This window comes from Cervus canadensis, chromosome 1 (genome assembly GCF_019320065.1).
Source record: "Cervus canadensis isolate Bull #8, Minnesota chromosome 1, ASM1932006v1, whole genome shotgun sequence".
In the NCBI taxonomy this organism is placed as follows: Eukaryota; Metazoa; Chordata; class Mammalia; order Artiodactyla; family Cervidae; genus Cervus; species Cervus canadensis.
The window spans coordinates 111,130,605-111,149,817 of NC_057386.1; the positions used below are offsets into that span (position 1 = coordinate 111,130,605).

A 19,213-nucleotide genomic window follows, 5' to 3' on the forward strand; every position below is an offset into this window, starting at 1 on the left:
CACCTGGGGTTCTGATGAATAGAAATGAGGCGGGCCTAGCAGTCTGCGGTTTAACAAGCACTCCAGATCCTGATGTCCTCACTACACTGATCTGAATGAAGAAAACTAGACGAGCCAAAAAATACCTTGTGTTTTGATTTTATTTAACCAGAAAACACACACACTTACAACATTTAACTTGTTGGTCCTATCCATTTAAATTAAGTTATTAAATTTCATGGTATATAAATAATTCACACAACACTGACATTTATTATTCATCTGATGTTAATCATTAAGTCTATTAGAATTCTTCCAGAAGGACAGGAGGACTGGGGGCCTCATCTGCAGGTTACAGACTGATGAGCTGAAGCTTGGGGTGGGGAAGTGTGCCACAGGGCCTCTCGGAAGGGAACCAGGCTCCTGCGTTGCAGCCGGTTCCTGTCTCGGGCTGGCCAGCAGAAGGCGGCGCAGGGCCGGCTTTGGGGAACTCTACAGGGAGACTACACTTTGGTCCAACACTTAGCTGATTAACCTCGTGATTGAAGTTAACACAGGAATCACACAGGATCAGCACCGCCACACACACGCTATGCGATTCTGTGGGAATTCTAATGAACTGCAGAGGGATTCCAGCACACAGGTTACAACAAGTTAAAACCTTTTGCGGTCGTCTGAGCACCTGGGGAGTTGAATTATGCAAAGAAAACCCTCTTTCCTTTGAGAAGGACAGCTTGTTTCTCTTCCAAAGAGCTGCTGTGGTTCTTTTCCAGCTATAAAGGGTGTCTCATCTCTAACTCTGCCTCAAAGCAATGCTGGCCCCAAGCAGTCCTGGTGACCTCGTTTCCTTGTGGCCAAGTGAACCCATGTCCTACCTGGTCATTCAGCACTTAGTGAATTAACACAGAAAGTTGAGCAATACATTTAGTAAAGGGTTTTGGTGATAGAAACTTACTTTCCTACTAAGACACTTCATGCACACTTGTTGCAAAATGGACTTATTTTAGAATAAAAGTAGCAAAGGCAGCCAAGTTTCACTTTCTGTCAGGGATGAAGACTTTCACTGGTTCGCTGACCTTCCTCTTCTTTCTGGATCTCTCAGAACTTTGCTGACTGCACATGAAATTCATTCTTTGAATCTGTGAGAATCACCAGAGAGAGGCAGCGTTCAGCAGAGATTCTGGTATCTGCACAAGGCACACAGGACAGACCAAGCCTTAACCCCCCGAGTGGCGAGCGGATCCAAACCTGCCTTCCTGCGGGCCGGGCTAGCTCTGCTCCGAGGCCCTGCGGCCAGAGCGGAGCCTGGCATTCCGGCTTTCAGGAGCTGAGGCCCCTGGAGGCAGCCAGGTTCAGGGACAGTTTCTTGGCTCTCTTTAGCGAATTCAGCACATCCAGCTCTTGAAAAAAAGAGCTGTCAAGAGGTGGGGCCAACTAGGAGCCATTAAGGGTCAGGAGAGATCTAGGGCACTGATAGCTTTAGAGGCAAATATAATTCAAGTCACCTTTTCAGTGAGCAGAATCATGCAGTCTTACCTTTTTTAAACTATAGGTTCAGATTAACAAGGTGGGACCATGACCTTCTTTCTGCTTGATGAGAATTATGTTACCGACTAAAGAGAATTCGGTTAGTGAATCATCATGGGCATATATTTCTCCATTGGGCTCAGCTTCGGTAAAGATTTTAGAATTTTATTTAACCGAGCGAACAACTCGATGTCAGACAATCCCTAATGCCTGGAATTCCAAGACAGGCATGGAGGACATTTTTATAGTTTCCAGCCACTAGATGGGAGAAAAGGTTTTTCCATGTTCTCTGTTCTTTCTTTGGAGGAAAATGGAATAAGATACATATTTTTAAGCAAGACTTGTCAGAATATCTAGTAGAAGTTCCAACATTATTCTTTTCTTTTGTTATAGGTACAGGTTGTTATTGTTGACATGCTTTTACTACAAAATAATGGAAGTATCAGTAAAGCAGCTAAGTACCATTTGGAGCCAAAGATTGGTTCTATAAACACCTAATTTCATCACCAGTTTTGCATTTTAGAAAGTAGTTGAATTTCTGATCTCAGAAACCACAAATTCCCTTTGGCTTAAACCAAGACATTGGCTATATGGAACACTAAAACTCTGAGAAAATAATTAGAGCTGCTCATTAAGTAACTGGTTTGCTTAGATATACAAAAGTTTGAAAGGTCTGCTGTAAAGTAAGGAAATAGCAACATAAAAACCCAAAGCACAAAAGCCAACTTCTTTATCTGGGAGGTGAATTTGTTTCAGTGTAGCTGTAAGAAAAAGTACTGGGTAAAATTCTAGCTTTTCTAAAAATGTGCTTGGGTATGCTTTCCATTCAAATGAAATTATCCCCACTTCTATCAAGTCAGGTTACACTGGGAAGAAGAGAAGATGGGTGTACAGGTTGGTCTGATGGTTTGATAGTTTTGTTCTCTTTTTCTTCTTTGCTAGAGTCAACCAGAGTTTTGTTACAAGCTTCAGAGCTTTAATTTTATTGCAGTGAGTTCACTGAAACATCTTCATAATGTATACAAGGCAACTAGTGAGGTCTGGGAAGTTCACTGGTTTATAGAAAACTAGTGGGTTTGAAAGCAAGTATGTGATCAGTTGGGGTGCTTCCTAACATAGATAAATAGTCTGTGTTCTGAACTGTATAAGCCCACAAATTTATCCATACAAAGCAACATTTGAGAAACATTTTTCAGGTGTGCTCCAACTCGCTGAGTTTGCATCGTTGATGCCAAAGCCACCCAGGCAAGCATTCCACTGGAGGTGTCCAAGTTAAAAACCTGGGATTCATCCATGGCTACTCCATCATCCTCACCCTAACGTCTAACTACTCACTAATTCCGGTTGAGCCTACCTCCTTAATATCTTTGAGATCCATCCATTTTTCTCTCTTCTCCTGCCTCTGGTTTACCGTAGGCCAGTATCATCTCTCCCAACTCCTGGACTCAAACTGCCACGCTTCCTACCTCTCCAATCCACTCTCCCACTCCGGAGCCCAAGTAGTCTCTGTTAAATCTGACTACATGGCTCTCCTGATTCATCACCCATGTTAGTGACTTCCCCTTGTTCTCAGGACAAAGCCCACACTCTCCATGGCCCTGGCCCATCTCCGCAGCTCCATCTTGCCCAGACTTCCTTGGCCGATTGCAGCTCTCACATGGCCCCTGCTCGCCCCACTCTGGACCTGGCCTCTGGTGTCCACTCCCACGCTCTGCTCCTGCCCTGTCACTGGGTGCAGGGAATTATTGGCCGAATGAATGAATGTGTCCTGTGCTGGCACTAATACCGTGTCTCTGGTAATGTGAAAGTGCATAAGACACAGTTGTTTTCAAGGATTGAATCTTGTAAGGGAGAGACATGAAGCACATGATTGCAAAATAAGGCAGCACAACATAATAGAAATCCATTCACTCAGCAATTATTAATGGAGGGCCAGTGCTGCGCGTGGTATTGTTCTGGGTGCTTGGCGCACATCAGTGAACAAACGAGATAAAAATCCTTGCCCTGTAGATTTTACAGTCCGGCCATGTTACTTTTTGGCTTAATGATTTCCTATGGCATCTCACCACTTTTAGGCAAAGTCCAAAGTGCCTCCCTTGGCTTTTCGTACACCATCGGTGGTTCTGGGAAAGGGAGGGGCCTTTGTGGGGGCCGCTACCGTCTGAACACCCCCCAGTTCGAGTCGCCGCCTGCCAGGGCCTGGCTGTGCCCAGCAGTGTCCGCCGCCTCTCCCCCATTCTATCTCTCACTCTGCCCGCTGTTTTCTCAGCCCCCACGAATGGCAAATGGCCCATCATGGTGGATGCGTGTGTGTGTGTGTGTGTGTGTGTACAGGAGCATCTTCCTAAGGAATGAGCGCAGAGCTGCCATCACGGTCTTAGAGCCCCTCTGTGCGCTGTTAATGGGGTCCCAGGAGGTTAGGCACTTGCCTGTCTTGGTCACAACTTGCATATAGTACGGCCTGAATTCATTTTCTTCCTATGAATGAATGAATGAATGAATCTGTCCTCAAACAACACTCTGCCTGCTGTATAGAAAGGTGTGTGGAGGCAGCAAGTGGATGCAGGCTGGTGAGTCATGCTACTGGAGTGGTCAGGTGATAACCTTGGGTGCCCGTGCAGGAGAGACGGCAACAGTGATAGAAGTATCGAGAAGGTAGAGGCAGTAGGATGACCAACTGGACACGGTGGTCAAGGAGAGGTGGGTAGGCCAACAATGACTCCCAGTTTCTGGCTCAGCCAACCTCAGGGATGGAGGACTGTTCCCTCAGGCAGAGAACAATGAGCGTTTTGAACCTACTGTGTTGGGAGTACTTGAGAAACCCCGGGTAGAGACAGGGGATCGGCAGCAATGTACGGAAGTCTGGAGCTCGGGGTGGCAGCCTGGGTTGGACAGGTGATTGTGAGAGTCGTCAGCATATGGAGGCTAGTTAGTGCCGCAGGTGTGGAAGAGTCTGCTTACTGAGAGAAGAGAGCGTGAGAAGGGAAAGGAGGCCAGGACACAGCCACAAGGAACTCCAGCACTTAGAGATCAGGCGAAAGAGCCGACGAAGGAGGGTGCGAGAGACAGAGAAGTCTAGATTGTCCTACAAAGAAAGCCAAGGCAGAGAGGTTTAAGAAGAGGGAATAGAGAAAATAAAAGCGATGAAGGCTTTTTTTCCCCTGTAGTGTCAGGGGTTGCTGAGAAGTCAAGGATGATAAGGACTGAAATATGTCTACTTGATTTAGACAGGGAAGTTACTAGCTGCATTGGAGTTTGCGGGGCAGATGTCACCCTGAAGTCAGTTGAAGAATGCATAAAAAACTAAAGACATTGAGACAGCAAGTATGCAAAGTTTTATAAAAAGTCAAGAGGGAGTAACCAGCTCAACCTGGGGAATTTAGAGAAGGCCCCTAAGCCTAAGAGAAACATTGAGATGGGTCTTAAAGTATGGGTTCACTGCATTGGAGATGGGGAAAGTGGGTAAGAGAGGTCATTCTAGGTGGAAGGTTCATTCAGCATGCCTGAAGCACTAAGGTATGAAAAGACATGGAAGGTACATGCAACAGAGAGAAATGTCCCTTTATTAGATTGGCCCTTAGGGTGAGGCGTTACATATCAACACTCTCCTGTTAAAAATGTAAATTCCCCTGTAATTATTACTCAGTATGATATTAGTGTAAATTAACTTAGCAAATGGTCTTCTCACAGGCTTTGGGAAGCAGACAGATAAGTATCAGCACAGAAGAGCAGTCAGGGCACCGTGCTTTGCATTAGGAGGTTGATCTGTCTGGGGAACAGAGCGGGTGGGCAGCCCCAGACAACCAGGAAATACCGTGAGAACTTTTTGTGCCTGGGGTGACAGTGCAGAGAATTTTATTACTTCAAAACTGTCTGCCAGGTCAGATCTGGCAAAATGTTTTCTGTTTAGAAAGCCAGTCCTTGCCAGCATAGATGTATATATAATCAAGTGTTAAGTATGGAATCTCTGGACTTAGAAGTTGCCAGATCAAGGACATTTATGGTTCAGAGAGGGTTTGTGCGCTTATAACTAAGTTATAGCCCTGATGTTAGTTTCAAATCCTCTCCCTTAAAATGTATCTTTTCTGCACAATGAAAGGTAGATCAACAGTGATTATCCAATAAATGCTATTAGCATGAATGGAGCTAGTTGTTAACATTGTGATGAATGAGTGGTTAAGAAACCAAACGCTTAAAGGGAATGCTGACCTCCAGCTCCAGTGGAGCTGTGAGCTCTCTGGTGTGCTGGGAAGTGTCTCTCACATTTTCCTGGGATTTATGAAGAGTTTGCCCACTGACTTAGGGTTCTGGACCATGTTTATCTCTATTTGGGAGGTAAATATGTAGTCTCCTTAGAAATCACATATTTCCATTAATCTCTAAAGTTTATTCTATCAGTTCTTCCTTCCTGCACATTTTCTAATGCATCATGTGGCTTTAAAAGTTCCATAATTAATTCATTTACTCAGCCAATGTTTGGGGCATCTTCTCTGTGTCAGATATTGTGCTGAGCACGAAAGACATGAAGCTGATCAAGACATACTTCATGTCCTCCAAGAGATTATGGTGGGGAAACAAACCGGCTACAGATGAAATGGGAGTCATGTGTAGGGTACGGTGAAGCTTCCAAAAAGATCTTATCAGCTCTTCCTGGGGAGGCCTGGCAAGGCTTCAAAGAGGATGTGAAACCTGAACTAAGAACGGCGAGATGAGCAGACATTCACCAGGCAGATGGCATTAGAGAGAACATTCTAGACAAAAGAAGCACAGGGATGGGACAGAAAGCAGAATACCCCTGGAGGACTGGGACTCGTTCAGCGGGACTAACAGGAAGGGCACAGGGTGGTAGGCTGGGTCAGACAAGGTCGTTCTCCCAAGTTTGGATTTTCTGTGCTGTCATGGAGTGCCTCCACAGAGTTCCCAGAGCAGGTGTGCTGTGGAAAGGTCCTGACGGCAGCAGTTAAGGGGTGAACCGCGGACAGTGAGACAAGGAGAGTAAGGTTATTTCAGGAGGACTGATCCAAGGGAGAACAAGGGCCGCAGTGAGGGCAGACCAGGGCGGGCGATGGGGGAGAGGGCGGGGGCGGGGGGGGTCTGAACCTGGACCCTGATACATCCTTGCCATTCACTGCGATGGGCACAGAGATGGCAGAGGAAAGAAAGGAGTGAAACCAAATGACAAGATGGTCAATGGTGCCACTGATCAAGACGGGAAGCAGAGGAAGCTGAGGGGGTGGGAGGTAGAAACAAGGTGGGGAGGGTGGACGGAGCAGCAACTGACTCTGGTTTCGAGATTCTGCGTTGGAGGTGGGCTCTCCAAATGCAGATGTCCCCCAGGGCCCGGGCTGGGTGATCTGGAGGCCAGGAGGAGGGAGGGCACTGTGCTAGGAGCACAGAGAGAGGGTGTATTCACTTCACATCAAAGACGGGCCGTTACCCGAGCTCTGGCAGGAAGGTGGTTGACGTGGCTGTAGATACAGGTACCTCTTTAAACAGGGGGGCAGGAAGTTGAATGATTCGTTCCTGATGGGCTTAGTTATTCCTATAAAGTAGAGTTCAGGTCATCTGTTTAGAAAGGGGAGTCAATTGTCATGGGTGGCATTGAAGACACTTACATGGTGTAAGCATGCAGAGTGGAAAGGAGCCACTGATGGACTTTCAAAACTAATAGTTATTGCTTAGGGTCCAGGTAACTTTAAGACACAGTACCTTCAAATGAAAAAATGTAACTCTTGACATATTAAACATTTTGCTCTTCCTTTTACAACCATTTGAATGCTTACAATAGACTTGCTAAGAACATCACAAATGTTATCTCATTTATTCCTTGAGACAACTATGTGAGGACAAGAGAGGGGCTTTTTATTCCTCTCACAGATGTAAAAACTGAAGCTCAGAGAAATGAAATGACTTGTCTACTTCACATATTTAGTAAGTGGAAGTCTTGAACACAGGTCTCCTGACTTCAAATTCAGTGCTTTTTATAATCTGCTTTCAACCCAAAGGAGAAACAAAGATAGGAGAACCCAGCCATCAGAACTCTGGGTAGGGTTCCTGCCCTGGGCTTCTGTCTGAGGCTGACCACTGTTGGGCACAGCCTGCTGGGACCGCAAATGATAAGCCAAAGCTGAGTTCATTAATCTTCCTTTGTGACCAATTTTTCCTCCTGACTTTTCAATTTCTGTTAATCACCATTTCCCAGTCATCAAAGGTGGAAAACACAGTCACCCTAGATTCCTCTCTCATTTCCTAATGCCTACACAGCGCTCTTGTAATGAGTACGTGAAACAGCACAGATGGAGCACCTGGTCCATCTCCCACGTGCAAGTCATTCAGCGCCTGGGGGCTCCTGTCATTCCTACTCCTGAGAAGGGAGTAGGAATGACAGGCCTGAGAAGGGCCACCGAAAGATGTCCATGTCCTAGTCCCTGGAGCCTGTGAATATTACCTTATATGGCAAAAAAGACATGGCGGGGGGCGGTCTCTGCAGGGTGCCTGAGTGTCTTGAGATGAAGAGGTTATCCTGGACTATCCAGGTGACCCTACCCATGAGCATGTGTATCCTTACAAGAGGGAAGAAGAGGGGGACCAGAACACTGACAGATGAGGAAGAGACCGTGTGACCCCTGAGGCAGAAACTGGAGTGATGTGGCCATAAGCCAAGGAATGCCAGGGCTACCAGAGGCTGGAGAAAGCAGAGGACCAATTCTCCCCTATGTCATTTAGAGACGTATGGCTTGCTTTCGGCCCAGTGACTGAGTTTTGGATTTCTGGCCTCTAGTGAGAGAATACATTTCTGATGTTTTAAGCCATGAGATTTGTGGTCATTTGTTACAGCAGCCCTAGGAATCTAACACAGTTATTCCCCCAAAACACCTCATTCTTTCCCCTCTTCTCTATTTCTTCCACGTTTCAGAAGACAGAAATCTACTATTATTAATACTTACTGTCTTAGGTTTTGAATAATTCTTTCAAGGTCAATCTCTAAAAGTATTTCATCCACAAAGTCTTTCCTATTTCCTTAATCTGATATGAATATTCTTTCTTGAGCGAATACCCACAGCACATTTTTTGTAATTATGTTTTCCTGACAGCATTAATATTTGTAAACAATTTGTCCATTACCAAAACAGGGTTTTAAGTTCTTTGGGAATTAATTTGTATTAATGTGATTTTTAGACTCCCTGCAATGCTTTACATGGTGTCTTTTACACACATCAGTAATTCTTTGCTGTCTATCTGAACTACCTACACAAGTATTCACTTACACAGTTATTCACACATCCTAAACCTGCACTGTCAATATGGCAGCCATCAGCCATGCGTGACCACTTAAATTTAGTCAGAATTAATTAAAATTTAGCATTCAGTTCCTCAGTTGCCTTAGTCACATTTCAAGTGTTCAGAAGCCACCTGTGGGTGCTCAATTCAAGTGCAGAATAACCACATATCAGACATCAGAGATATAGAACACTGTCATCGTCACTGAAGTTCTCCCGCACGGAACTGCTTCACGGAGGCAATCTGTGACTAATCCAAGCAGACGTTTCCTAGGGACCGTGGTGACAGTAGAGAAATTAGAAATAAATTTTCCTCAAAAACGCAAAGACCCATTACTGTAAAAAATTCACAATTTTCCAAGATTACTTTATCAAATCAATGCAATCCCAATCAATATCCCATTAATATGTCTTTTGGAACTGAAGATGATTCTAAGAGTTGTCTAGAAGTGAAAATATACAGAAAAATCTTTAAAATACTGAAAAAGAAGAACTATGAAGGGGGAAAAGAGTTGTTTTTCCAGACTGCAAACACAGAGTAATTAAAACACAATAGCAATAAGAATAGACATATGAATCAATACAGTAAAATACAATAGCAGGTCTAAAAACAAACTATCTAGGATTTTTAATTTATGATAGAAATAGCATTCAGATTAGCAGGGAAAGGGTAGCAATTCAACACCAACACAATGGGAGGACTCTCTCACACCAGGAAAACAAAATCCAGCTAGCTTAGGGAGCCAAAAGTAAAAACTAAAATTAGTTTATTAGAAGAAAATGTATCAATAGGAAAACTTCTTAGAAGAAAATATGGAAAAACATGTTTATAGCTTTAGCATTGCAGAGACCTTTTTTTTTTTTTAAATGTTTATTTATTTGGCCGTGCCAGGTCTTAGCTGCAGCACGTGGGATCTAGTTCCCTGATGGGGGATTGAACCTGGGCCCCTTAAGGGGCGCAGAGTCTCAGCCACTGGACCACCAGGGAAGTTCATGCAAAGACCTTTTTAAGCAAGATAGAAAATGGAAAACCATGGAAAGTTATCCCATGTTCCTAAATTGGAAGACCTAATGTTGTTAAGCTGTCAATACTACCCAAAGAAATCTACGGATTCAATATAATCCCTGTCAAAGTCCTAGTGACTTTTTTTTTTTTTCAGAAATAGAAAACTTCATTCTAGAATTCATATGAAATCTCAAGGGACCCTGAATTGCCAAAACAACCTTGAAAAAGAAGAACAAAGGTATAGGCCTCACACTTTTGATTTCAAAACAACTACAAAGCTACAGTGATCAAAATATTGTATTGGCCTAAAGACAGACATACAGACCAAGAAATATAAGACAGTCCAGAAATGAACCCTCACATATATAGTCAAATGATTTTTGACAAGGATATCCAGAAGGGATGCCCAATGGAGAGTGATTTTTGACAGAGGAGATGCCCAGTGGGGAAAGGAAAGTCTTTTCAGGAAATGATATTGGTAGACCTGGATATCCATGTGCAAAGCATACATACAAATATTAACTCAAAATGAACTGAAGACCTAAACATAAGAGCTAAAACCATAAATCTCATAGAAGAAAATGAAGGGGGAAGCCTCACGACATTGGATTGGGCAAGATTTTCTTGGACATGACACCAAAAACACAAGCAACAAAAGAAAAAACAGATAAATTTAACTTCATCACAATTAAAAACTTTAGTGCGCCACAGGACACTACCAAGAGATGGACTACATAACCCATGGAATAAGAGGAAATATTTGCAAGTCATATCTTGTAAGATATTAGCGTCCATAATATATAAAAAACTACAATTGCAACAAAACAATCTGATTAAAAAGTGGGCAAAAAAGAAAATATACAAGTGGCACAAAAGCAAATGAAAAAGATTCTCAGCATCACTAATCATTCAGTTCAGTTCAGTTCAGTCACTCAGTCGTGTCCGACTCTTTGCGACCCCGTGAAACGCAGCACGCCAGGCCTCCCTATCCATCACCAACTCCCGGAGTTTACTCAAACTCATGCCCATCGAGTCGGTGATGCCATCCAGCCATCTCATCCTCTGTCATCCCCTTCTCCTCCTGCCCCCAATCCCTCCCAGCATCAGGGTCTTTTCCAATGAGTCAACTCTTCACATGAGGTGGCCAAAGTATTGGAGTTTCAGCTTCAGCATCAGTCCTTCCAATGAACACCCAGGACTGATCTCCTTTAGGATGGACTGGTTGGATCTCCTTGCACTAATCATTAGGGAAATGCAAATCAAAACCACAGTGAAATATCACTTCATACTCATTAGGATGGCTATTAGTAAAAAAATAAGAAAATAACAAGTATTGGGGACAATGTGGAGAAATTGGAACCCTTGTGCATTGCTACTGGGAATGTAAAATAGTGCAGCTGCTATGGAAAACAGTGTGGCAATTCCTCATGTAATCAAAAATGTAATCACCATACGATTCCAACAATTTCACTTCTAGGTATATGCCCGAAAGAACTCAAAGTGTGAACTTGAATAGATATTTCTACACTCGTGTTAACAGCAGCATAATTTACAATAGCCAAAAAGCGGAAGCAATCTCAATGTCCAGAGATGGATGAATGGGTAAACAAAATGCAGTGTATACATACAATGGAATATTGTTTAGTCTTAAAAAGGATGGAAATTCTGACACATGCTACAACATGGATGAACCTTGAAGACATTATGCAAGTGAAATAAGCCAGTCACAAAAGGACAACTAGTGTATGATTCCACTTATATGGGTTTTCTAAATATACTAACAAGGAAAAATCTCTAAGACATGTGTTAAGTGAAGAAAGCAAGTTTCAGGAAAAGATGCCATTATCCCATTTATGCTTTTAAAACATCCACAAATATATGCATATATGTTTGTATATATGTGTATGTATATATACCATATATGCATACATTCCAATACATGTATATAGTGCTATCCAGTAGAAACAGATGCAAAACACCATTACAAGCCACATATAAAATTTAAAATTTTCTAGTAGGCACACTGTAAAAAGTAAAAGGAAACAGATGAAATTAAATTTTAACAATTATTTGATCCAGTATATAAAAATATTATTTCAATATATACTCAATATAAAATTGAGATATTTTGCATTTTTATACTATGTCTTTACAATCTGGTATGTATTTTCCATTTACAGAACATTTCAACTCAAGTTAGCCACATTTCAAGTGGTTTACAGCCACATGTGACTACTGGCTACCATGCTGGACAGCACATCTTGTGTGTATGTTTCAAATTCAAAGTCAATGATATGGACTATCCTTATTGGTGGTTTTTGAATTATCTGTGAGAATGTATTCATGTGTAAATTGTATTGGGTTGACCAAAAGAGTTCATTTGAGTTTTTTGAAACATCTTACAGAAAAGCCCAAACAAACTTTTTGGCCAACCCAATATAATTAGTTACATTAAAAATTTGAAGTTCCATATTTGTTTATTCTGTTAAAACTGTATCTTTTATTAATTGCTATGTTTATAATCAACAATCTTTATCTTTGTTTTCCTTTATTTCAATGTTATGAAAGTTTTATTACATTATTTTAATTCGTAAACTGGGAAAGTCATAAAAGAACATTAAAAGCCTTAAAATTTGTGTGGTTTACCTTTTACAATTACAAAATATTCTAAACTATTATTACATACTTTTCAATAGAAAAATGTCAGCTACTTTCCTACTTCCACATGCCTGAGTAATTAACTATTAATTCTGTGGTAACTAAAGTAGAAATATAAAACACATATAAACACATTCAAGCACATACTTGAAGTAATTATAAAAATGAAAAAGTTGTTTTCAGTTTGTGGCATGTAGGAGGAAACGTACAGGCAATGACATGATGATGTTATTAGATGTACTAAACTTGACATAGGTTTGCTGATTCTTCAAAAAAGAGATGAACAGATAATAGATACAGAATTGGAAATGATACCCAGCTTCTCATAGACTTGCTATGTAGGTCATTTGCTTGAGTCTGAGTCTCTGAAAAGCGCTTCAGCAGGTGTGGAAAGAAACACAGTATAACTGTAAGTACAGAAATGACTCTATAGAGATAGGCCCCGTAAAACAGACAGAAAAGGACCACTCTGGTATGAGGACTGTCTGAGGGGGAAGATCTCTTATCGGTGTGATGTCCAGACCTTGGGTCATGACGGCCTGCTCCTGCTGGCAGGAAAGACAGGGCGAAGCTAACAACACTTAGGAGCTTTGGCACCCCCGAAACAGTGCTTGCATACAAGGTGGAGGCAGAATGGCAAAGATCCATTCACTGAAAAGTCAGATTTTCACTTTAAACTGGCCCTAAGTTCACTTGAAGAAACAAAGGAAAAAAAAAACTAAAAAGAAGTAGTTGAGTGTTTAGAGTGTGGATAGGTTTTATATGAGGGACAGACACCTAACTTTAAGTTGTATTTTGCTTTTTCAGCAAACAGTGAAACATTTTCCAAGTTTTAAACAGAAAATGAAAATAATCATACCTCTCTTTCTGATCTACTTTTATTTGCTAATATATTTGAATCCTTTCCTATAATTAACAGAACTTTCCATGGCATCAGTTCAGTTCACATCTAGTTATTTAACTGCCTGATTCCTTTTTCTGGATTTTATTTATCTATTGCAATAACTAGTACAGCCACATGGTATGAAATTCAAAATGTAAAATAAAGGTGTACAGTGAGATTCTCCCTGCCACTCCATGCCCTGTCTAGAAGGCAGCCTCTTGTACCTCCTCCCAGAAACTGTTCTGTTTCCATTTTGAAATTAACTGTACAGGTGGCGCTAGTGGTAAAGAACCTGCCTGCCAATGCAGGAACCACAGGAGATGCGGGTTCCATCCCTGGGCTGGGAAGATCCCCTGGAGGAGGGCATGGCACCCTACTCCAGTATTGTTGCCTGGAAAATCCCATGGACAGAGGAGCCTGATGGGCTACAGTCCATGGGGTCGCTAAGAGCTGGACATGACTGAAGCAACTTAGCATGCATGTACTGCTAAAAAAACTTAAACTGCTAGAAAAAAGTTCACAGTATCATCCTCTTTGAGTTGTTTCACTAGAGCTGGATCAGGCCTGGACCGATGAGGAGGTGAAGGGTTGTGACCAAGTCACCAACCTGGTTGCAGGGTCACGCCCGGTCTCATAGCACACGAAGGTAGGGTTTCTTCCCGCTGCCTGCAGTTATCAGTTATCTTCCCCATCTGGAGACCCCATGTTTTCCTCCTGACTAAAGGAAGTGAGAGAGAACCAGACTGTAGGAGGGTAAAAATGAGGGTCGGGCAAGATTCAGGTACCAGGCTGAGTACCAGATTCAGGTGCCAGGTATTCAGGTGGTGATGGGGCAGCAGGATGACGTGGCAGGCATGGGTGGCAGAGCGTTTCAAGGTAGTGAGGAACACAGATGTGGGACAATGAGCTCTAACCAGTATCTCCCACAGGCAGGATGAAGTGAGGGCTAAATCAAGATGCAAGCAGGATGCTGTAGGTACACAGAGGGAGAAAGAGGATGGGGGGAGGGGCGTCATCAATCAGTCCAGGGCTGCTTGAGCATGTCTGATGAGCTTCTCAAAACAGCACACGTTTTCCCTGACTCATGAAAACCGAGAGCTGGGAGAATGCCAGACCCGTGTGCTGAAGCTCAGTCAGTAGGGAAGCCTTTAAAAACCAATATGAGGAGGAAGCACTCAGAACTTGCACACGCACAAAAATGTAGAGATTAATAATAAGTCCCCCAGCAGCTTATGACTGGTCTGTGTTGTGAATCTCAGAAACAAAACAAAACACATTTTCAAAAGCTTTACTAATTAATGAAAATCGAGGCTGCCAGGCGTTGCTCGCCTCCAGGGGGCGCCATTCACATTGCTGCCCGTGACTTTGGTGGCCCCTGGAATTGTGCAATATCCTCGACATAATCCTTCATGGCAACCCTATGTGGGCAATCACCACTTTTTGGGCGACCACTTCCTAAGTTTCCCCATCACTAAATTTTTACTTGGGATACAAGATTTTCCTTTGGGCTAATATTTTCTATGATAAAAAGAAATCAGATATTTAGAAATATGAATATGCTTTCTTAAAACTGCAAGTTTGTTGAGTATAAACTGCAGTGTAGCTACGCTACAGAATGTGGCTAGATTATACACCTAAAATATGACATAGTGTGCATATTTTCCAACGTATAAAGATTTTCCATGATGGGGTAGGGCTGCTTGGTCTCAAATATTATTTATTCAGAAATGTAAGGCTATTTCAAATCAAGTCGGCCAGAGAGCAGGGTGGAACAGTATTATTGTTGCAGGGCATCTGGCACATACATTGTCACTCTGAGGCTTTCAGATTTTATGATTCAAAGTTGAAAGTTTCAGAAGAAGAGTTTTCCTGATTCCCGCCCCCCCCGCCCCCCCCCCCCCCCCCGCATGTCTGTTTTCATTGCCATTGTCAAATTCAGCAGGTTAAAGACATCTATCCATTTGGAAAACAATATGATGGTGGGTCACATGAGAGAATAAAACAACAACGTGAACGAAGTCTGTGCATGTTTACAGTTAGGTCAGCATGCTTCATAATTCCTGGTTCGAATCTTCCTGGTTAGGAAGCATCTAGCCAAGTGAAATCAAGAAATATTTGTCATCGTTAGATACAGTTGTGTTCTGTTCTTTGTGTTTTGCATTAATTGGTGAATATGCAGGCACTGATCTTTTTTAAGTTGTTGGGGCTGGGTTTTTTTTGTTTTTGTTTTTGGTGGGTAGGTATTGAGCTAGTTCCTAATGGTTTTTAGAGTTTACCCACATTTTCCCTTTTTGTGGAAATATTTACGCTGGGGATTTCCACTAAGGGAATTTGAGTTAATAGAGCTCTTTGGGGGGTGTGTGTGTGTTGGGGGGATGATGGAAGGGATATAGCAGCTGAGGCCATATTTCTATTAGTGCCTTTTTATTCTTGCCCCACTCAGAGTGTTTCCATACACATAAGACTTAATCTAACAGGTTCTCATGGAATATTATATATGTAAAATAAGATCATGGATTTGAAATTGTTTGGCACAGTATCTGGTACATGTTAATCACTCAATACAAATTGATTGTGTCTAGTTGCCTGATTTTGCCTGATTTTGGTGAATTTGTGGTTGCTGTAGATGAAATGTGCCCTAAACTGGCATACGAATTTTTAAAAAATCTACCTTCTCTTGGGGTATGAGAAGTATACAGGATCTCTGAGTGATAACTGAAATTATATATTTAATAATAGTCCTCCACTTCAAATTTCAGCTGCAAACCTGTAGTGTTCCTATAAGGGCAACAGTGGCACTGAAAACTGAAAAGCATACAAACGGGGACATCCTCTCAAATCCCACCCAAGAAGCCATGAATAAGCTTCAGAAATTATTCATCTGGTTATTTTCACAGTATAGTGCAAAGGCTGAGAACTAGGGGGCTGGGTTCCATCACTGACTTGCAAGTTTCCATCACAGTAAAAAAAAAAAGAAAAAAGGGAGGGGGTCATATTTGCCATGGACCAAACAGCAGTGCTTTGAGGATTAATGACATAATGTCTGTAAAGAGGCTGGAGCTCCTTGGAAAAAAGACACTACATAAATATAAAGTAGTATTAATATTTAGGCTTAGTCCACAATGTGAGACCTGCTTTCTCTGGCTCATGAGGTCACCAGCAGTTTGGTAACGTGTGCTCAGACACCCACAGAGAAGCCTTGTTAACGTCCTCGTAAGTGGACCATAGAGCTAATCTGGACCCACCTGGTGGGAGCACCCATGGAGGCCGCGCCCCCTCCTCATGGCCTCTGAGCGGGTACAGACGGAGCGAGCTGACTGCCTGGAGGAATGAGACACGGCCGAAGGAGCACTTCAGCAGCATGCAGGGCTTCCCAAGAATGCAGTGGGAGTTTGGGAATGTTTTGGCTTAGAATTAAACAAAAGTCCAGTCATATTGTATCTTGATTTAGAAGAAGGGCTAAATTTGCCTTTCTCAGACAAAGAAAATTGGGATTAAGAGTAGGAATGAGAAAGCTGCTTCTTGGAATGGTTAGTTTATGTCTTTAAAGGATTTGGAGGCAGACTTGGGTATTTCTGTCCTGGGAAAGCTGTGGTCTCCAGGGACCGTCTGCAGCCTCTTTGATGACTACTTGCTGTCTCCTCTCAGTGCTTCATCTCTGTGAACTGGTTATCAAGGGGTGATCTTGCAGAGGTCTAACTGAATGACATAAGGTGACGAAACACATTCATTTCTCAGTTTTAAAAGATAAAGTTAATTTTGCACCTCAGGCATCAGAAACCACCATCTTCAAAATGTAAGGTTCATGAATTTACCAAAAGCACTAGGCACTTGATAGCTATTCTCAGGCTGTGGCCATAACATCGAAATATTTCAACAAGAGGTGGAGGATATGAAGAAATATTTCTTTTTTCAAAAGCTGGATGTTTTGTTTCTACATTGATGTAGGTTGCATATTCTTTTAGAAATGATCTGGCTTCTTGTCCACTGCTTTCTGTGGTACTTCAGACTGACTGATATTGACAATAGGTGCTTTTTTAGGAGGAAGGAAACAGAAATATTATTGCCTTCTAAACTGGGCAGTAAAATCTACACGAATTGGAAAGCTTTTTCTAAATAAAATATTGACCCTAGTGGTTCTTTCTCGATGAGCAGTTCAGTCCTCATGCCAGACAGGCATGCACATGGGCGGTGTCAGGGCGTGGGCAGGGTGTGGAGGGTGTCCCCATGGAGGACAGGCCTGGCGCGAGGAGTCAGAGGCTGAGTGAAGCGGGGAGGGCTCACAGGTATGGGAGACTCTTGGGGCGTCAGAGGCCGAGCAGGGTGACATGGATACCTATACGGGTGTGAGGAAGATGGCGAGGATGGGAGCTTAGTTACATTCGAGGGGATGGATACCATAAGAAATATGTTAAGTATAATGGGGGCCAGGTTTCTCACTGATGGAGAAAGAAGTTACAAATACGGAAAGAGATAAAACCAGAATTTCTATGGGATTAGATGGGAACTGGTCGTAGAGGTGTGCATTCACGGATTCATGATAGGAAAATAATTGTGTCTTGGACAGTGGAGGAGGAGTGGGGATGAAGGCCTGATTACCATGGCATGCAAAGAGAAGAGAAAGGGAAGTGGGCACAGCAAGCGCAGGCAACTCTCTTGCAAGGTGGATATGATTTAGGTCACTAGAAAGAAGAAAGGCATTCCAGGCCAGAGAAGATTATTTGTTAACTTATGGAGGCAGAAACGAACTTGGCTTGTTCTCGTGACAGTGAGAAAACTGCCTCAAGGGAGGGGGAACGGGTTGGGTAACAGTGGGAAATAAGACAGGTAACGTGGAGGCAGATCGGGAGCAGCCTGAAAGCCAGGTAGAGGTGTTTAGACTTGATGTAGTAGGAAATGGGAATCATGAGATATTTTGATTAAGGAAGTGATATGATGAGAGTTGCATTTAAAGAAGACGTGGGACGGAGCAGGAGGTGGTGGGAGAGCTTGGAGGCTATGGCAGCAATTCAGGTGCAAGGGGATGAAGGCCTGGACTCGAGTTCTGGCAGTAAGAACAGACTGGAAAAGGAAAACTTGGGGGAATTTTGATACCCGACTAAATAAATGATCTCAAGATTCTGTACCTAAGAGGATGAAGGTGATGCTGAGAGGCAGGGAAATTGGATAAAGAAAGCTGTTTTGGGTGTGGGAAGGAGAGGGCAGTGAGGAATAAAAAGACGAGCATCCTGGATTTGACACGATAGTGGAACATCAAGGTGGAAATGCCCAACGAAGATTAAAGATACAGAACTGAAGCTCTGTTCAGTTCTCATGGTCAGGGCACAAGATGAGACATTGGGAGCCAACAGCACACATGTGATGATCAAAGCCCAGAGGATGGATGAATCCTCTGAAGTAAAGTACGTAGACATCGAAGAGTATAGAGTCAGGACCTTGGAGAGGTTGGGCTTTGCCCAGAATTAGAGGCAGGCTGCTGCTGCTGCTAAGTCACTTCAGTCGTATCTGACTCTGAGCGACCCATAGACAGCAGCCCACCAGGCTCCTCTGTCCACAGGATTCTCTAGGCAAGAACACTGGAGTGGGTTGGCATTTCCTTCTCCCTTAGAGGCGGGAGAAGGAACAAAAGTAACAGAGAGAAACGGATGACAGCTCAGGAGGGTGGAAGAGAGTGAGAACAGTGTAACGTCATAGGAATAAGAAGGAACATTTAAAAGAGAATATACAGTCAACATCATAAAACAGATCAAGAAGAATGAAAACTAAAAGAGTAAAGACTGTGAGATCTCTTATTGGAAAAGTCATTATTAGAAAAAGTGAAGGAAGGTGAAGATGAGGGAGAAAGCCCACTTTCTGATTCAAAGAGCAGGTGAGAAGGGG

The 19,213-nt window shown here is 42.8% G+C and overlaps 1 protein-coding gene across 1 annotated transcript in view; it reads right to left on the bottom strand.

Annotated features, from left to right (window-relative positions):
- Positions 1-297: 297 nt before the first annotated feature.
- Positions 298-19,213, bottom strand: part of HORMAD2 (HORMA domain containing 2) — a 60,898-nt gene continuing 41,982 nt past the window's right edge. The window contains exon 11 of the mRNA XM_043436954.1: positions 298-1,118. Within this exon, the coding sequence (XP_043292889.1) occupies positions 1,014-1,118 (105 nt within the window). The 3' untranslated portion in view covers positions 298-1,013. The remainder of the gene's footprint in view (positions 1,119-19,213) is intronic.